At 38.8% G+C, this 18,006-nt stretch overlaps 1 protein-coding gene across 2 annotated transcripts in view; it reads left to right on the forward strand.

Annotated features, from left to right (window-relative positions):
- The window catches only part of LOC123865244 (facilitated trehalose transporter Tret1-like), a 36,799-nt gene that overhangs the window by 12,360 nt on the left and 6,433 nt on the right, over positions 1–18,006 (forward strand). For both annotated transcript variants that reach the window (XR_006795944.1, XM_045906185.1), the window contains exons 4-6: positions 14,218–14,371; positions 15,199–15,331; positions 16,988–17,217. Coding sequence is in view for 1 of the 2 variants with exons in the window: in XM_045906185.1 (XP_045762141.1) it covers positions 14,218–14,371; positions 15,199–15,331; positions 16,988–17,217 (517 nt within the window). In the remaining variant the exon portion in view is untranslated. The remainder of the gene's footprint in view (positions 1–14,217; positions 14,372–15,198; positions 15,332–16,987; positions 17,218–18,006) is intronic.

Below are 18,006 nucleotides of genomic sequence, written 5' to 3' on the forward strand. Positions count from 1 at the left end.
TTCTTAAAAAGTGCATGTCCGCCATCTTGGATTTCAAAATAAATGTCGTTATCAAAATCAGCGCCCTGGAAAACTCTGAAAACGACATCCATATCATTTTTTGTAAAAATGGGGTGGTTGAGGTTAATAAAGTAGGGTGCGTGGGTGCGCGGACCACTAAAGTGGTCCGCGAGCATGCAGAGTTTATTCCACCGAGTAGACCTTCGGACCCTGATCATCTTTTGCCAAGAAACCCCTCTTCCATCTTTTATAGCCTCCGAGATAGACACCGACGAATTTTGTACGGCGGCCATCTTGTTTTTCCAAAATTTTCCACTTTTTCTATTAATAGTTTACTACATTCTTCAAAAATTGCGAGTTTCAACGAAATCGGTTGGAAAACAAAAGAGTTGCAAAAATCATATTGGCCGCCATCTTGTTTTTTTGAAATGTCATAATTTTCCCCTACTCATATCGCGCATCCAAACATATCTCCAATACATCAATGTATCGTTTTCTGTCTCTTTCTAGGAGAATGAGACATTCAATATTCGCCATACAAAATGTATGGGAAAATAAATTCCGCCATTTTGAATTTTTTTTCTATTCATCGAGTAGACCTTTGGATCCTGATCCTCTTTTGCCATGAAACCGCACCTCCATCTTTTATACCCTCCGAGCTGGACGCCGGCGAAATTTGTATGGCGGCCATCTTTTCGAAAAATAAAAAAAAATACAAAATGGCCGTCAACTCGTTTCACAGGAAGATTTTACACGGTTTCATAATTTTCCTATTAACTACAGGATATACCGCGCCCGATGACGTTTCAATCTTTCCTCTCACTCGCACCAACACGAAAGGGGATACCGTGAAAAAGACCGTGTCGAAAATCACTTTTTTTTTGATAAATTCCAGTGTTGCCAGTCTCCAGCGACAAAAATACCCAAATGTCATTTGTACGAGCAAAACACATAATCGCTCATACTCTGATTTTGCACAAAGTCCGTATTTCGATTTTTTACAATTTCCCGAAAATCTTGAAATTTCCCTAAAAATGGGGTAATTTTTTCCCACCGATCTATACCTCGAGTCTATACGTACAATCGCTTCATAGAAGCCGAATCGCTCCGATGTTGCCAACTTTGAGATATTTGACTTTTAAAATTGCGTTTTTTCGTACCTCTAACTTAACGGCCGCCATGACAGCCGCCATCTTGAATTTTTAAAAATCACTCCCGTTCTGTCAAAATTCAGGATCATTGTAAGCAAAACAAGAAAAAAATTATTATTTTCGATTTCGCGTTTCGGATCTGTGGCGCCGCGGTTCGGGGTCGAAAAATCAAAATTTTGAAAACGCTACGGTTCGGCCGCCATCTTGTTTTTTCAATTTTTTCGACATTTCCCATTAATCGTTTACTATTTTCTTCAAAGATTGCAAAATTCAACGAAATCGGTTGGAAAACAACGGAGCTGCAAAAATCACGTCGGCCGCCATCTTGTTTTTCTGAAATGTCATAATTTTTCCCCAGTCGAATCCCGCATCCGAACACATTTCCCCTACATCATTATATCATTTTCCGTCTCTTTCTAGGAGAACAATTATGTCAATGAGTCAGTGAGTCAGTGGTAATCGAGCTATATATAGTATAATAACTAGTGTTTTGCTCGGTGCGCGAGCTGCTAAAGCAGCTCGCGTGACGTGGTAAGGTTAACTTTTTATTATATAAAACCAAATTGATTTATTAAGATACATAATTCACCCCGAAATTCACCATAAAAAGACACCCATATCGATTTTTTTTCTTAAAAAATGCATGTCCGCCATCTTGGATTTCAAAATAAATGTCGTTACCAAAATCAGCACCCTGGAAAACTCTAAAAACGACATCCATATCATTTTTTGTAATAACGGGGTAGTTGAGGCTAATAAAGTAGGGTGCGTGGGTGCGCGGACCACTAAAGTGGTCCGCGAGCATGCAGAGTTTGTTTGTTTCCACCGAGTAGACCTTCGGACCCTGATCATCTTTTGCCAAGAAACCACTCTTCCATCTTTTATAGCCTCCGAGATAGACATCGACGAAATTTATACGGCGGCCATCTTGTTTTTCCAAAATTTTCCACTTTTCCTATTAATCGTTTACTACATTCTTCAAAGATTGCGAGTTTCAACGAAATCGGTTGGAAAACAAAAGAGTTGCAAAAATCACGTCGGCCGCCATCTTGTTTTTCTGAAATATCATAATTTTCCCCTACTCATATCGTGCACCCGAACATATCTCCCGAACATCATCGTATCGTTTATTGTTTCTTTCTAGGAGAATAAAACATAAAATATTCGCCATACAAAATGTATGGAAAAATAAATTCCGCCATTTTGAATTTTTTTTCTATTCATCGAGTAGACCTTTGGATTCTGATCCTCTTTTGTCAAGAAACCACACTTCCATCTTTTATACCCTCCGAGCTGGACGCCGGCAAAATTTGTATGGCGGCCATCTTTTTTTCGCCATTTTGAATTTTTTTTCAGCTTTTTGGCAATTGGATGACGTCATGAATGACATTTGGTCGAGCACCCCCCACCTATCTTCAATACCTTGAGCGGACCCTTCACCCGTCTCCGACATCCTCGATCATCAGCTATTTCCAAATTTTTCCTCGATTTTTTTTTTGTTTTCTATACGAAACCATCAGTGGAAAAAAAAAATTTCATACAAAATTTTACAGGAGGAGTTTTTGGGGAGAATCTCGAAAATCTCCCCAAATGTGGAAACACTGTTTACATATTTTGATACTGCTGGTTGAGTCACACAATCGATTGATATATGTCGACTTTCCAAAATGTTGCCAACTGCCTCAAAAACGTGATCAAAATTTCGAAAAATAAAAAAAAATACAAAATGGCCGCCAACTCGTTTCACAGAAAGATTTTACACGGTTTCATAATTTTCCTATTAACTACAGGATATACCGCTCCCGATGACGTTTCAATCTTTCCTCTCGCTCGCACCCACGCGAAAGGGGATACCGTGAAAAAGACCATGCCAAAAATCACTTTTTCTTTGATAAATTCCAGTGTTGCCAGTCTTCGGTGACAAAAATACACAAATGTCATTTGTACGAGAAAAACACATAATCGCTCATACTCGGATTTTGCTAAAAGTGCGTATTTCGATTTTTTACAATTTCCCGAAAATCTTGAAATTTCCCCAAAAAATGGGGTAATTTTTTCCCACCGATCTATACCTCGAGTCTATACGTACAACCGCTTCATAGAAGCCGAATCGCTCCGATGCTGCCAACTTTGAGATATTTAACTTTTAAAATTGCGTTTTTTCGTACCTTGAACAAAACGGCCGCCATGACAGCCGCCATCTTGAATTTTTTTAAACCACTCCCGTTTTGTCAAAATACAGGATAATCTTGGGCGAAACACGAAAAAATAGTTATCCTCGACTACCCCGTCTTGGATCTGTGGCGCCGCGGTTCGGGGTCGAAAAATCAAAAATTTTGAAACGCTACGACTCGGCCGCCATCTTGTTTTTCCAATTTTTTCGACATTTCCCATTAATCGTTTACTACATTCTTTAATAGTTGCGAATTTGAACGGAGTCCCTTAAAAAACAAAGGAGCTGCAAAAATCACGTCGGCCGCCATCTTGTTTTTCCGAAATGTCATAATTTTTCCCCAGAGGGTTCCCGAAACCAAACACAACTCCCCTACATCATTATATCATTTTCCGTCTCCTTCTAGGAGAACAATTATGTCAATGAGTGAGTGAGTCAGTGGTAATTGAGCTATATATAGTATAACTAGTGTTTTGCTCGGTGCGCGAGCTGCTAAAGCAGCTCACGTGACGTGGTAAGGTTAACTTTATTATATGAAACCAAATTGATCTATTAAGATACATAATTCACCCCGAAAACCCCCATAAAATGACAGGCATTTCTATTTTTTGTAGAAAATGTAAGTCCGCCATCTTGGATTTCAAAATAAATGTCATTATCAAAATCAGCACCCTGAAAAACCCTGAAAACGATATCCATATCATTTTTTGTAAAAACGGGGTAGTTGAGGGTAATAAAGTAGGGTGCGTGGGTGCGCGGACCACTAAAGTGGTCCGCGAGCATGCAGAGTTTGTTCCACCGAGTAGACCTTCGGACCCTGATCATCTTTTGCCAAGAAACCACTCTTCCATCTTTTATAGCCTCCGAGATAGACACCGACGAAATTTGTACGGCGGCCATCTTGTTTTTCCAAAATTTTCCACTTTTTCTATTAATCGTTTACTACATTCTTCAAAGATTGCGAGTTTCAGCGAAATCGGTTGGAAAACAAAAGAGTTGCAAAAATCACGTCGGCCGCCATCTTGTTTTTCTGAAATATCATAATTTTTCCCTACTCATATCGTGCACCCGAACATATCTCCCGAACATCATCGTATCGTTTATTGTTTCTTTCTAGGAGAATAAAACATAAAATATTCGCCATACAAAATGTATGGAAAAATAAATTCCGCCATTTTGAATTTTTTTTCTATTCATCGAGTAGACCTTTGGATTCTGATCCTCTTTTGTCAAGAAACCACACTTCCATCTTTTATACCCTCCGAGCTGGACGCCGGCAAAATTTGTATGGCGGCCATCTTTTTTTCGCCATTTTGAATTTTTTTTCAGCTTTTTGGCAATTGGATGACGTCATGAATGACATTTGGTCGAGCACCCCCCACCTATCTTCAATACCTTGAGCGGACCCTTCACCCGTCTCCGACATCCTCGATCATCAGCTATTTCCAAATTTTTCCTCGATTTTTTTTTTGTTTTCTATACGAAACCATCAGTGGAAAAAAAAAATTTCATACAAAATTTTACAGGAGGAGTTTTTGGGGAGAATCTCGAAAATCTCCCCAAATGTGGAAACACTGTTTACATATTTTGATACTGCTGGTTGAGTCACACAGTCGATTGATATATGTCGACTTTCCAAAATGTTGCCAACTGCCTCAAAAACGTGGTCAAAATTTCGAAAAATAAAAAAAAATACAAAATGGCCGCCAACTCGTTTCACAGAAAGATTTTACAAGGTTTCATAATTTTCCTATTAACTACAGGATATACCGCTCCCGATGACGTTTCAATCTTTCCTCTCGCTCGCACCCACGCGAAAGGGGATACCGTGAAAAAGACCATGCCAAAAATCACTTTTTCTTTGATAAATTCCAGTGTTGCCAGTCTTCGGTGACAAAAATACCCAAATGTCATTTGTACGAGCAAAACACATAATCGCTCATACTCGGATTTTGCTAAAAGTGCGTATTTCGATTTTTTACAATTTCCCGAAAATCTTGAAATTTCCCCAAAAAATGGGGTAATTTTTTCCCACCGATCTATACCTCGAGTCTATACGTACAACCGCTTCATAGAAGCCGAATCGCTCCGATGCTGCCAACTTTGAGATATTTAACTTTTAAAATTGCGTTTTTTCGTACCTCGAACAAAACAGCCGCCATGACAGCCGCCATTTTGAATTTTTTAAAACCACTCCCGTTCTGTCAAAATACAGGATAATCGTGGGCGAAACACGAAAAAATAGTTATCCTCGACTACCCCGTCTCGGATCTGTGGCGCCGCGGTTCGGGGTCGAAAAATCAAAAATTTTGAAACGCTACGACTCGGCCGCCATCTTGTTTTTCCAATTTTTTCGACATTTCCCATTAATCGTTTACTACATTCTTTAATAGTTGCGAATTTGAACGGAGTCCCTTAAAAAACAAAGGAGCTGCAAAAATCACGTCGGCCGCCATCTTGTTTTTCCGAAATGTCATAATTTTTCCCCAGAGGGTTCCCGAAACCGAACACAACTCCCCTACATCATTATATCATTTTCCGTCTCTTTCTAGGAGAACAATTATGTCAATGAGTCAGTGAGTCAGTGAGTGGTAATTGAGCTATATATAGTATAATAACTAGTTTTTGCTCGGTGCGCGAGCTGCTAAAGCAGCTCACGTGACGTGGTAAGGTTAACTTTATTATATAAAACCAAATTGATTTATTAAGATACATAATTCACCCCGAAAACCCCCATAAAATGACAGGCATTTCTATCTTTTGTAGAAAATGTAAGTCCGCCATCTTGGATTTGAAAATAAATGTCATTATCAAAATCAGCACCCTGGAAAACCCTGAAAACGATATCCATATTATTTTTTTGTAAATTAGGATAATAATTTAGTAGGGTGCGTGGGTGCGCGGACCACTAAAGTGGTCCGCGAGCATGCAGAGTTTGTTTCACCGAGTAGACCTTCGGACCCTGATCATCTTTTGCCAAGAAACCACTCTTCCATCTTTTATAGCCTCCGAGATAGACACCTACGAAATTTGTACGGCGGCCATCTTGTTTTTCCAAAATTTTCCACTTTTTCTATTAATCGTTTACTACATTCTTCAAAGATTGCGAGTTTCAACGAAATCGGTTGGAAAACAAAAGAGTTGCAAAAATCATATAGGCCGCCATCTTGTTTTTCTGAAATGTCATAATTTTTCCCTACTCATATTGCGCACCAAAACATATCTCCCCTACATTATCGTATCGTTATCCGTCTCTTTCTAGGAGAATGAGGCATTCAATATTCGCCATACAAAATGTATGGAAAAATAAATTCCGCCATTTTGATTTTTTTTTCTATTCATCGAGTAAACCTTTGGATCCTGATCCTCTTTTGCCAAGAAACCGCACCTCCATCTTTTATACCCTCCGAGCTGGACGCCGGCGAAATTTGTATGGCGGCCATCTTTTCTTCGCCATTTTGAATTTTTTTTCAGCTTTTTGGCAATTGGATGATGTCATGAATGACATTTGGTCGAGCACCCCCCACCTATCTTCAATACCTTGAGCGGACCCTTCACCCGTCTCCGACATCCTCGATCATCAGCTATTTCCAAATTTTTCCTCGATTTTTTTTTTGTTTTCTATACGAAACCATCAGTGGAAAAAAAAATTTCATACAAAATTTTACAGGAGGAGTTTTTGGGGAGAATCTCGAAAATCTCCCCAAATGTGGCAACACTGTTTACATATTTCGATACTGCTGGTTGAGTCACACAATCGATTCATACATACTGACTTTCCAAAATGTTGCCAACTGCCTCAAAAACGTGGTCAAAATTTCGAAAAATAAAAAAAAATACAAAATGGCCGCCAACTCGTTTCACAGAAAGATTTTACACGGTTTCATAATTTTCCTATTAACTACAGGATATACCGCGCCCGATGACGTTTCAATCTTTCCTCTCGCTCGCACCCACGCGAAAGGGGATACCGTGAAAAAGACCGTGTCGAAAATCACTTTTACTTTGATAAATTCCAGTGTTGCCAGTCTCCGGCAACAAAAATACCCAAATGTCATTTGTACGAGCAAAACACGTAATCGCTCATACTCGGATTTTTCAAAAAGCCCGTATTTCGATTTTTTACAATTTCCCGAAAATCTTGAAATTTCCCTGAAAAATGGGGTAATTTTTTTCCTCCAATCTATACCTCGAGCCTATACGTACAATCGCTTCATAGAAGCCGAATTGCTCCGATGTTGCCAACTTTGAGATATTTAACTTTTAAAATTGCGTTTTTTCATACCTCTAACATAACGGCCGCCATGACAGCCGCCATCTTGAATTTTTAAAAATCACTCCCATTCTGTCAAAATACAGGATAATTGTGGGCGAAACACGAAAAAATAATTATCCTCGACTACCCCGTCTCGGATCTGTGGCGCCGCGGTTCGGGGTCGAAAAATCAAAATTTTCAAAACGCTGCGGCTCGGCCGCCATCTTGTTTTTCCAATTTTTTCTACATTTTCTATTAACCGTTTACTACTTTCTTCAAAGTTTGCAAAATTCAACGAAATCGGTTGGAAAACAACGGAGGTGCAAAAATCACATCGGCCGCCATCTTGTTTTTCTGAAATGTCATAATTTTTCCCCAGAGGGTTCCCGAATCCAAACACAACTCCCCTACATCATTATATCATTTTCCGTCTCTTTCTAGGAGAACAATTATGTCAATGAGTCAGTGAGTCAGTGAGTGGTAATCGAGCTATATATAGTATAATAACTAGTGTTTTGCTCGGTGCGCGAGCTGCTAAAGCAGCTCGCGTGACGTGGTTAGGTTGATAAGTATTAAAACGAATTTATTTATTAAGATTCAAAATTCACCCCAAAAACACCATAAAACGACACCCATATCGATTTTTTTCTTAAAAAATGCATGACCGCCATCTTGGATTTCAAAATAAATGTCGTTATCAAAATCAGCACCCTGGGAAACTCTGAAAACGACATCCATATCATTTTTTATAAAAACGGGGTAGTTGAGGTTAATAAAGTAGGGTGCGTGGGTGCGCGGACCACTAAAGTGGTCCGCGAGCATGCAGAGTTTGTTCCATTGAGTAGACCTCCGGACCCTGATCATCTTTTGCGAAGAAACCACTTTTCCATCTTTTATAGCCTCCGAGATAGACAACGACGAAATTTGTACGGCGGCCATCTTGTTTATCCAAAATTTTCCACTTTTTTTATTAATCGTTTACTACTTTCTTCATAGGTTGCGAGTTTCAACGAAATCGGTTGGAAAACAAAAGAGTTGCAAAAATCACGTCGGTCGCCATCTTGTTTTTCTGAAATGTCATAATTTTTCCCTACTCGCCTCCCCCACCCGAACACATCTCTCCTACATTATCGTATCGTTTTCCGTCTCTTTCTAGGAGAATGAGACATTCAATATTCGCCATACAAAATGTATGGGAAAATAAATTCCGCCATTTTGAATTTTTTTTCTATTCATCGAGTAGACCTTCGGATCCTGATTCTCTTTTGCCAAAAAACCCCACTTCCATCTTTTATATCCTCCGAGCTGGACACCGGCGAAATTTGTATGGCGGCCATCTTTTCTTCGCCATTTTGAATTTTTTTTAAGCTTTTTGGCAATTGGATGACGTCATGAATGACATTTGGTCGAGCACCCCCCACCTATCTTCAATACCTTGAGCGGACCCTTCACCCGTCTCCGAAACCCTCAATCATCAGCTCTCTCCATAATTTTGGCTTACTAACTTTTTGTTTTCTATACGACACCATCAGTGAAAAAAAAAATTTTCATACAAAATTTTACAGGAGTTTCTTAGTTGAAAATCTCGAAAATCTCCCCAAAAGTGGCAACACCGGTTGCATATCTCCATACTGCCAGCCGAGATACACAATCGATTCATACATGTTAACTTTCCAAAATGTTGCCAACTGCCTCAAAAACGCGATCAAAATTTCGAAAAATTAAAAAAAATACAAAATGGCCGCCAACTCGTTTCACAGAAAGATTTTACACGGTTTCATAATTTTCCTATTAACTACAGGATATACCGCTCCCGATGACGTTTCAATCTCTCATCTCGCTCGCACCCAGGCGAACCGATCGCCCCTAAAAAAGACCATGTCGAAAATCACTTTTGCTTTGATAAATTCTAGTGTTGCCAGTCGCCGGCGACAAAAGTACCTAAATGTCATTTGCACGAGCAAAACACGTAATCGCTCATACTCGAATTTTGCTAAAAGTGCGTATTTCGATTTTTTACAATTTCCCGAAAATCTTGAAATTTCCCTAAAAATGGGGTAATTTTTTTCCTCCAATCTATACCTCGAGCCTATACGTACAATCGCTTCATAAAAACCGAATCGCTCCGATGTTGCCAACTTTGAGATATTTAACATTTAAAATTGCGTTTTTTCGTACCTCGAACAAAACGGCCGCCATGACAGCCGCCATCTTGAATTTTTAAAAACCACTCCCGTTTTGTCAAAATACAGGATAATCGTGGGCGAAAACAAAAAAAATAATTATCCTCGATTACCCCGTCTCGGATCTGTGGCGCCGCGGTTCGGGGTCGAAAAATCAAAAATTTTAAAACGCTACGGCTCGGCCGCCATTTTGTTTTTCCAATTTTTTCCACATTTTCTGTTAACCATTTACTCCTTTCTTCAAAGTTTGCAAAATTCAACAAAATCGGTTGGAAAACAACGGAGCTGCAAAAATCACGTCGGCCGCCATCTTGTTTTTCCGAAATGTCATAATTTTTCCCCAGAGGGTTCCCGAAACCGAACACAACTCCCCCACATCATTATATCATTTTCCGTCTCCTTCTAGGAGAACAATTATGTCAATGAGTCAGTGAGTCAGTCAGTGGTAATCGAGCTATATATAGTATAATAACTAGTGTTTCGCTCGGTGCGCGAGCTGCTAAAGCAGCTCGCGTGACGTGGTTGTGTTGACAAGTATTAAAACGAATTTATTTATTAAGATACACAAGTAGTTGAGGTTAATAAAGTAGGGTGCGTGGGTGCGCGGACCACTAAAGTGGTCCGCGAGCATGCAGAGTTTGTTCCACCGAGTAGACCTTCGGACCCTGATCATCTTTTGCCAAGAAACTACTCTTCCATCTTTTATAGCCTCCGAGATAGACACCGACGAAATTTGTACGGCGGCCATCTTGTTTTTTCAAAATTTTCCACGTTTTCTATTAATCGTTTACTACATTCTTCAAAGATTGTGAGTTTCAACGAAATCGGTTGGAAAACAAAAGAGTTGCAAAAATCACGTCGGTCGCCATCTTGTTTTTCTGAAATGTCATAATTTTTCCCTACTCGCCTCCCCCACCCGAACACATCTCCCCTACATTATCGTATCGTTTTCCGTCTCTTTCTAGGAGAATGAGGACATTCAATATTCGCCATACAAAATGTATGGGAAAAAAAATTCCGCCATTTTGAATTTTTTTTCTATTCATCGAGTAGACCTTCGGATCCTGATCACCTTTTGCCAAGAAACCGCACCTCCATCTTTTATACCCTCCGAGCTGGACACCGGCGAAATTTGTATGGCGGCCATCTTTTCTTCGCCATTTTGAATTTTTTTTCAGCTTTTTGGCAATTGGATGACGTCATGAATGACATTTGGTCGAGCACCCCCTACCTATCTTCAATACCTTGAGCGGACCCTTCACCCGTCTCCGACATCCTCGATCATCAGCTATTTCCAAATTTTTCCTCGATTTTTTTTTTGTTTTCTATACGAAACCATCAGTGAAAAAAAATAATTTCATACAAAATTTTACAGGAGGAGTTTTTGGGGAAAATCTCGAAAATCTCCCCAAATGTGGCAACACTGTTTACATATTTCGATACTGCCGGTTGAGTCACACAATCGATTCATACATGTCGACTTTCCAAAATGTTGCCAACTGCCTCAAAAACGTGATCAAAATTTCGAAAAATTAAAAAAAATACAAAATGGCCGCCAACTCGTTTCACAGAAAGATTTTACACGGTTTCATAATTTTCCTATTAACTAAGGGATATACCGCTCCTGATGACGTTTCAATATTTCCTCTCGCTCGCACCCACGCGAAAAGGGATACCGTGAAAAAGACCGTGTCGAAAATCACTTTATCTTTGATAAATTCCAGTGTTGCCAGTCTCCGGCGACAAAAATACCCAAATGTCATTTGTACAATCAAAACACATAATCGCTCATACTCGGATTTTGCTAAAAGTGCGTATTTCGATTTTTTACAATTTCCCGAAAATCTTGAAATTTCCCTAAAAATGGGGTGATTTTTTCCCACCGATCTATACCTCGAGTCTATACGTACAACCGCTTCATAGAAGCCGAATCGCTCCGATGTTGCCAACTTTGAGATATTTAACTTTTAAAATTGCGTTTTTTCGTACCTCGAACAAAACGGCCTCCACGACAGCCGCCATCTTGAATTTTTAAAAACCACTCCCGTTCTGTCAAAATACAGGATAATCGTGGGCGAAACCAGAAAAAATAATAATCCTCGATTACCCCGTTCCGGATCTGTGGCGCCGCGGTTCGGGGTCGAAAAATGAAAATTTTGAAAACGCTACGGCTCGGCCGCCATCTTGTTTTTCCAATTTTTTCTACTTTTTTTATCAATCATTTACTATTTTCTACAAAGTTTGCAAAATTCAACAAAATCGGTTGGAAAACAACGGAGCTGCAAAAATCACATCGGCCGCCATCTTGTTTTTCTGAAATGTCATAATTTTTCCCCAGTCGAATCCCCCATCCGAACACAACTCCCCTTCATCACTATATCATTTTCCGTCTCTTTCTAGGAGAACAATTATGTCAATGAGTCAGTGAGTCAGTGGTAATTGAGCTATATATAGTATAACTAGTATTTGCTCGGTGCGCGAGCTGCTAAAGCAGCTCGCGTGACGTGGTTAGGTTTATGAGTTGTATTAAACCGATTTTTTTTATATACGATACACAAATTACCCCGAAAACCCCATAAAAGACACCTATATCAATTTTTTTCTTAAAAAGTGCACGCCCGCCATTTTGGAATTCAAAATAAATGTCGTTATCAAAATCAGCACCCTGGAAAACTCTGAAAACGACATCCATATCAATTTTTGTAAAAACGGGGTAGTTGAGGTTAATTAAGTAGGGTGCGTGGGTGCGCGGACCACTAAAGTGGTCCGCGAGCATGCAGAGTTTGTTCCACCGAGTAGACCTTCGGACCCTGATCATCTTTTGCCAAGAAACCCCTCTTCCATCTTTTATAGCCTCCGAGATAGACACCGACGAATTTTGTACGGCGGCCATCTTGTTTTTCCAAAATTTTCCACTTTTTCTATTAATCGTTTACTACATTCTTCAAAAATTGCGAGTTTCAACGAAATCGGTTGGAAAACAAAAGAGTTGCAAAAATCATATAGGCCGCCATCTTGTTTTTTTGAAATGTCTTAATTTTCCCCTACTCATATCGCGCATCCAAACATATCTCCAATACATCAATGTATCGTTTTCTGTCTCTTTCTAGGAGAATGAGACATTCAATATTCGCCATACAAAATGTATGGAAAATTAAATTCCGCCATTTTGAATTTTTTTTCTGTTCATCGAGTAGACCTTCGGATCTTGATCCTCTTTTGCCAAGAAACCACACTTCCATCTTTGATACCCTCCGAGCTGGAGACCGGCAAAATTTGTATGGCGGCCATTTTTTCTTCGCCATTTTGAATTTTTTTTCAGCTTTTTGGCAATTGGATGACGTCATTCGGCCGCCATCTTGTTTTTCCAATTTTTTCCCCATTTTCTGTTAACCGTTTACTACTTTCTTCAAAGTTTGCAAAACTCAACGAAATCGGTTGGAATACAAAAGAGCTGCAAAAATCACCTCGGCCGCCATCTTGTTTTTCTGAAATGTCATAATTTTTCCCCAGAGGGTTTCCGAAACCGAACACAACTCCCCTACATCACTATATCATTTTCCTTCTCTTTCTAGGAGAACAATTATGTCAATGAGTCAGTCAGTCAGTGAGTGGTAATCGAGCTATATATAGTATAATTAATAAAATATGTAAGTATTCATTTATGTAGAAAACGTGGGTCGTTCTAGGAAATACAAGTATACCTAATAGTAAATTATGCAAACAATATTATAATATTTCTTTTTTTTTTTCATAACAGTCGTGCAATTTGCTTTTGGTCGTAAAACGAATGACGCTTATTTGGAATATACTATGTATTGGCTTTTGTTGTTGAAGTTATGGAAATGAGGTAGGTATGTTATTTGGGTTTTTCTTAATTGGGATCAAGATTGGGTAAAATACTTATATTTCGAAACCGGCCAAGATCTTGTTCTCTGAGGGTTAAACTGATAAACAGATTTTTTAATAAATTAGTATAGTACATGTAAGTATAAGTTTAGTACAACTTAATGTAGTCTCGCAAAACAATAAGGAAAGAAAGAAAGATGGAGTATCCCGATTCATGACACTTTTTTCAATAATGGCAACTAAGCAATGACAGTATTTCTACAGTGGTATTTTTTTTTCTCATACAGAGGTAATTGCAGTTATAAAAATGTAGTTATCATATTGGGATGGTAGACCGACCTGTTACATGGGATTTCTATTTCCTGCCCACTGATGCCTAATATTATTTTAATATCGGGCCTTAGGGCATAACGCAGGCTTATAAATCTCCCAATTTCTGATACATGAACCAAATAAATTAAGTAGAAACCGCATCTATACTCATCACGGACTGTCCTACATGTCAATTTTACATAGAGAGGTCAAATCCGGACTGATCCAGGACGTCGAGCGGACAGGGGTTGCCTGAAAAAAATTATTTATTTATTTATTTTTATTTACTTCCAGAAACATTGGGTATCTGGCCAGCTATGTGTTTGCGGATTTGCTGGAGGTGACGCCAATGCTGTGGATGGGACTGTTGGTGCCGACTGTTGTCTTCTTTATCTTCTTGATAATGCCGGAGACGCCGGAATTCCTAATCAAACAAGGAAAGATTGATGTAAGTACCTACGACACAATTTTCTAGTTTCTAATTTCTAGGAGTCAGGAATACTAAAATTATGATATTGCGTGTAGGAGAACCAAAGTAAGCCACATAGCTCAACGGGTTGAAGGTGGAGTGGCAATGGGCAGGCCACATACTTAGTTCAAAAACCGAATAGACGTTGGGACGAAGTGGCGACTCCGCACCGGACCGGTTAAATATGTAGATATAGGTAGGTACTTCGGATTATACTGAGGCCTAATAATTTAAGTATATACCTATTATTATTATTTTAAGATCTGGGGAATTGTGCGCTTTTTATCCTGGAAAACTAAAGAGTGTCAATGGGATTTTTAAATCCCTAAATACACGCGTACGAAGTCGCAGGCATCAGCAAGTATTATTATATTTTTGTACATCTTTTTTGGGTTCCATACCTCAAAAGGAAAAACGGAACCCTTATAGGATCACTTTGTTGTCTGTCTGTCTGTCTGTCTGTCCGTCTCTCGTGTCTGTCAAGAAAACCTATATGGGGTAGTTCCCATTGACATATAATAATAATCATAAAAGGCAGGTAGGTAGGTCTTATAGCACAGGTAAAGGAAAAATCCGAAATCCGTGAATTTATATTTACGTATACTTATCACTTTTTTTTTAAATGTGTTTCAATTTTCAAAGTAAGATAACTATAACAAGTGGGGTATATGATAGGGCTTTTTACCTGTGCATTATTTTTATGCATAATAGTTTTTGATTAATCGTGCCTAATGTCGGAAAAATACCCGAGTACGGAACCCTCGGTGACTCGGTTTTTTATTTTAGAAGTTAATTATATTTTATAGGAGGCGAAAACCGTTCTGGCGTGGCTTCGCGGTATGAGCGTAATGGAGCCATCCTTGGAGCTGGAGATCGACAGCCTGGTGAAGGTGGAGAAGCAGACCAAGGCTGACGCTAAGAACGTCTGGAGAATTATATGTTTGTACATTTTATTGCAGTTACTTAGAACAGCATCAAATACTAAACTTAAGTCATCTTATAGGGAGATCCCTTTTTGGCTCTTCCATCCCATAGGTGAATAAATAACCCGGTGCGGGATAGTGCGGGTACACATACTCCGATTGCCATCTCGACCTATCGCGTACTATTAATAGGTATGAGTTAGATACGAGAGGGGAAGCCTCTGCCTGTACTTCAAGACCTTACATTTGCACTCGATTTAAATACATGCTCAAAATACCTACATAGTACATACTAGTAAGTATTACAAAATAATAATGTACCAAGTAGGTCTGGGTACCTAGTACATAATTACAAAAGTGCCATTATATATAATGATAGGTACACGCCGTCATGTCCTTATCGTTTTGAACTCGGAAATGTTTTCTTGATTGACTTCCGGTTCAATTTTTTACTCAAACGAAGAGTTAGTAAAACAATTTTGATTATAATAGTGATTTTTTAGATTACCTATTAATATAATTTGCTTATTGTCTGAAATCATCTTAGATTAATAGTATTTTTAAAAAGGTGTGGGTTCCGAAAAGTGCTAACAGTTCTCGACAGGTCGAGGTGGCAACCGGGGTATGAGGTGAGTCGTGCAGAGGGGAGGGAGGGCATACCTGCGCTGTCATAGTTTTAGCACTAATATTTTTTACTCTCATTTTGTTGCGTACAGTCCGGTAGGTACTGGATAAGTATCTCCTGAAATTAGTTTACATATAAGGTAGGTAAAGGTACTAGATAGGTATACGATTATTGTATAAATTGACTTGGAAATTCAAAATTGATAAACCAGAGGTATCGCTGTTTGCTATTTATACTAAGTTAATTTTATTGTTATCCTTGTAAATTAAAATAATTAAATGATAATATTATGTACATATTATTTGCGACTATTCCAATACAAAATTACTTGTCCATCGTTACTGTAACTAATATATCTACTGAGTTCAAATTCGTATGGGTACCTATTTGTATTATTTTTGCTATAGAGATTAGAGGTATCTTACTAAGTAATTACAATAGTAATTACTATTCTTATCTTTTAAATACTATTTACACGCAATGCCCATGTATACGATGTAACTAAAAGTAAAGTTCACTGGCCTTCGTGAATTGCAAGAACAGTACCTAACTACCTAGGTAGGTACGGTACCTAGTAGGTACCTACCATAGATAGAGCCGAATCCCTGATGTAGCGAAGTAAATGATATTATAGGTACCATAAATAATAGATTATGTTCTGTTCATCATCATCATCATGATCAATAAGCACCGCCAATAATTACAAGCCAATAAGGCCGCCAAATTGTACCTACCTTGCCTATATTTTGTTATATAATTTGGTGGTGTACATAAAAGTATATTCATTCATTAATTCATTCATCAATCCAACACCGGTCCACTACTAAGCACGGGTCTCCTCTCAAAATGAGGAGAGTTTAGGCCATAGTCCGCCATGCTGGCCAAGTGCGGACTGCGTACAGCTTTGAGAACGCTTCGTAGAACTCTCAGGAATGCAGGTTTCCTAACAATGTTTTGTATTTTTACAAACCCAAATTCACACGCATGAAGTTGCGGGCATCATCTTAGTGTAGGTACTATAATATTTCTTATTTATTTTTCTTCCAGTGAAAGACAGGGCTACCTTCAAAGCGTTCATAATAACACTGGTGATAAAAATCACACAGCAGTTCGACGGCTACCTGATCGTGCTGATATACGCCGGCTTCGTGTTCGAGCGGGCAGGCGAGTCCATCACTCTCCATCTCAGTCCTAACAAGCAAGTCATGATGATTGGACTTGTTCAGTTGTTGGGTTCTACTGTTGCTACTTGTATAGTTGAGAAGACTGGAAGAAAGGTTTGTTCGATTTTTGAAATATTCTTTAAATTGTTCTGGGATTTACCTCCAAAGGATAGTGCGAGTCCCTGCAGAAGCAGAAATATCGATGAGGAGTAGATATACGCCGGCTTCATATTCGAGCGGGCGGGCGAGTCCATCATTCTCCATCTTAGCCTTAACAAGCAGGTCATGATGATTGGACTGGTCCAGTTGTTGGGTTCTACTGTTGCTATTTGTATTGTTGAGACGATTGAACATAATTTCAGCTTTTGGATATACCTACGTACCGTTTTACGTTTGAGATTCGGTGTAATACCTATGCTATGTTGTTTAGTTTCAACGAATCTATACATTTCAAAACTGTGTGTCACAGCAACTTTAAAAATAATCTGTAAGAAGAGGGCTCTCTCCGTCACTCGTTTCATACAATCGTAGTTCCAATTTCATTTGAATATTAAGCAACCAAAGTCCATGAAATTTTGCAGACATATTCTAGAAACTAATATCTATGTCTGTGGTTTTCCAGATTTCTGTTAAAATACAAGGTTTCAAAGTTACGCGGTCTTAAAATTTTCATACAAATCTTTGAGCCCCTGTTATTTTAAAACTTCATATTTTTAGAAAAATCTAAAACACCACAGACACAGATATTAGTTTCTAGAATATGTCTGCAAAATTTCATGGACTTTGGTTGCTTATTATTCAAATGAAATTGGAACTACGATTGTATGAAACGAGTGGAAACGAGTGACGGAGAGAGCCCTGTTAAAATTGCTACATATCAATCATTTGCTTCACTTTAATATG

The sequence above is a fragment of the Maniola jurtina genome, chromosome 5 (genome assembly GCF_905333055.1).
Source record: "Maniola jurtina chromosome 5, ilManJurt1.1, whole genome shotgun sequence".
NCBI lineage: Eukaryota > Metazoa > Arthropoda > Insecta > Lepidoptera > Nymphalidae > Maniola > Maniola jurtina.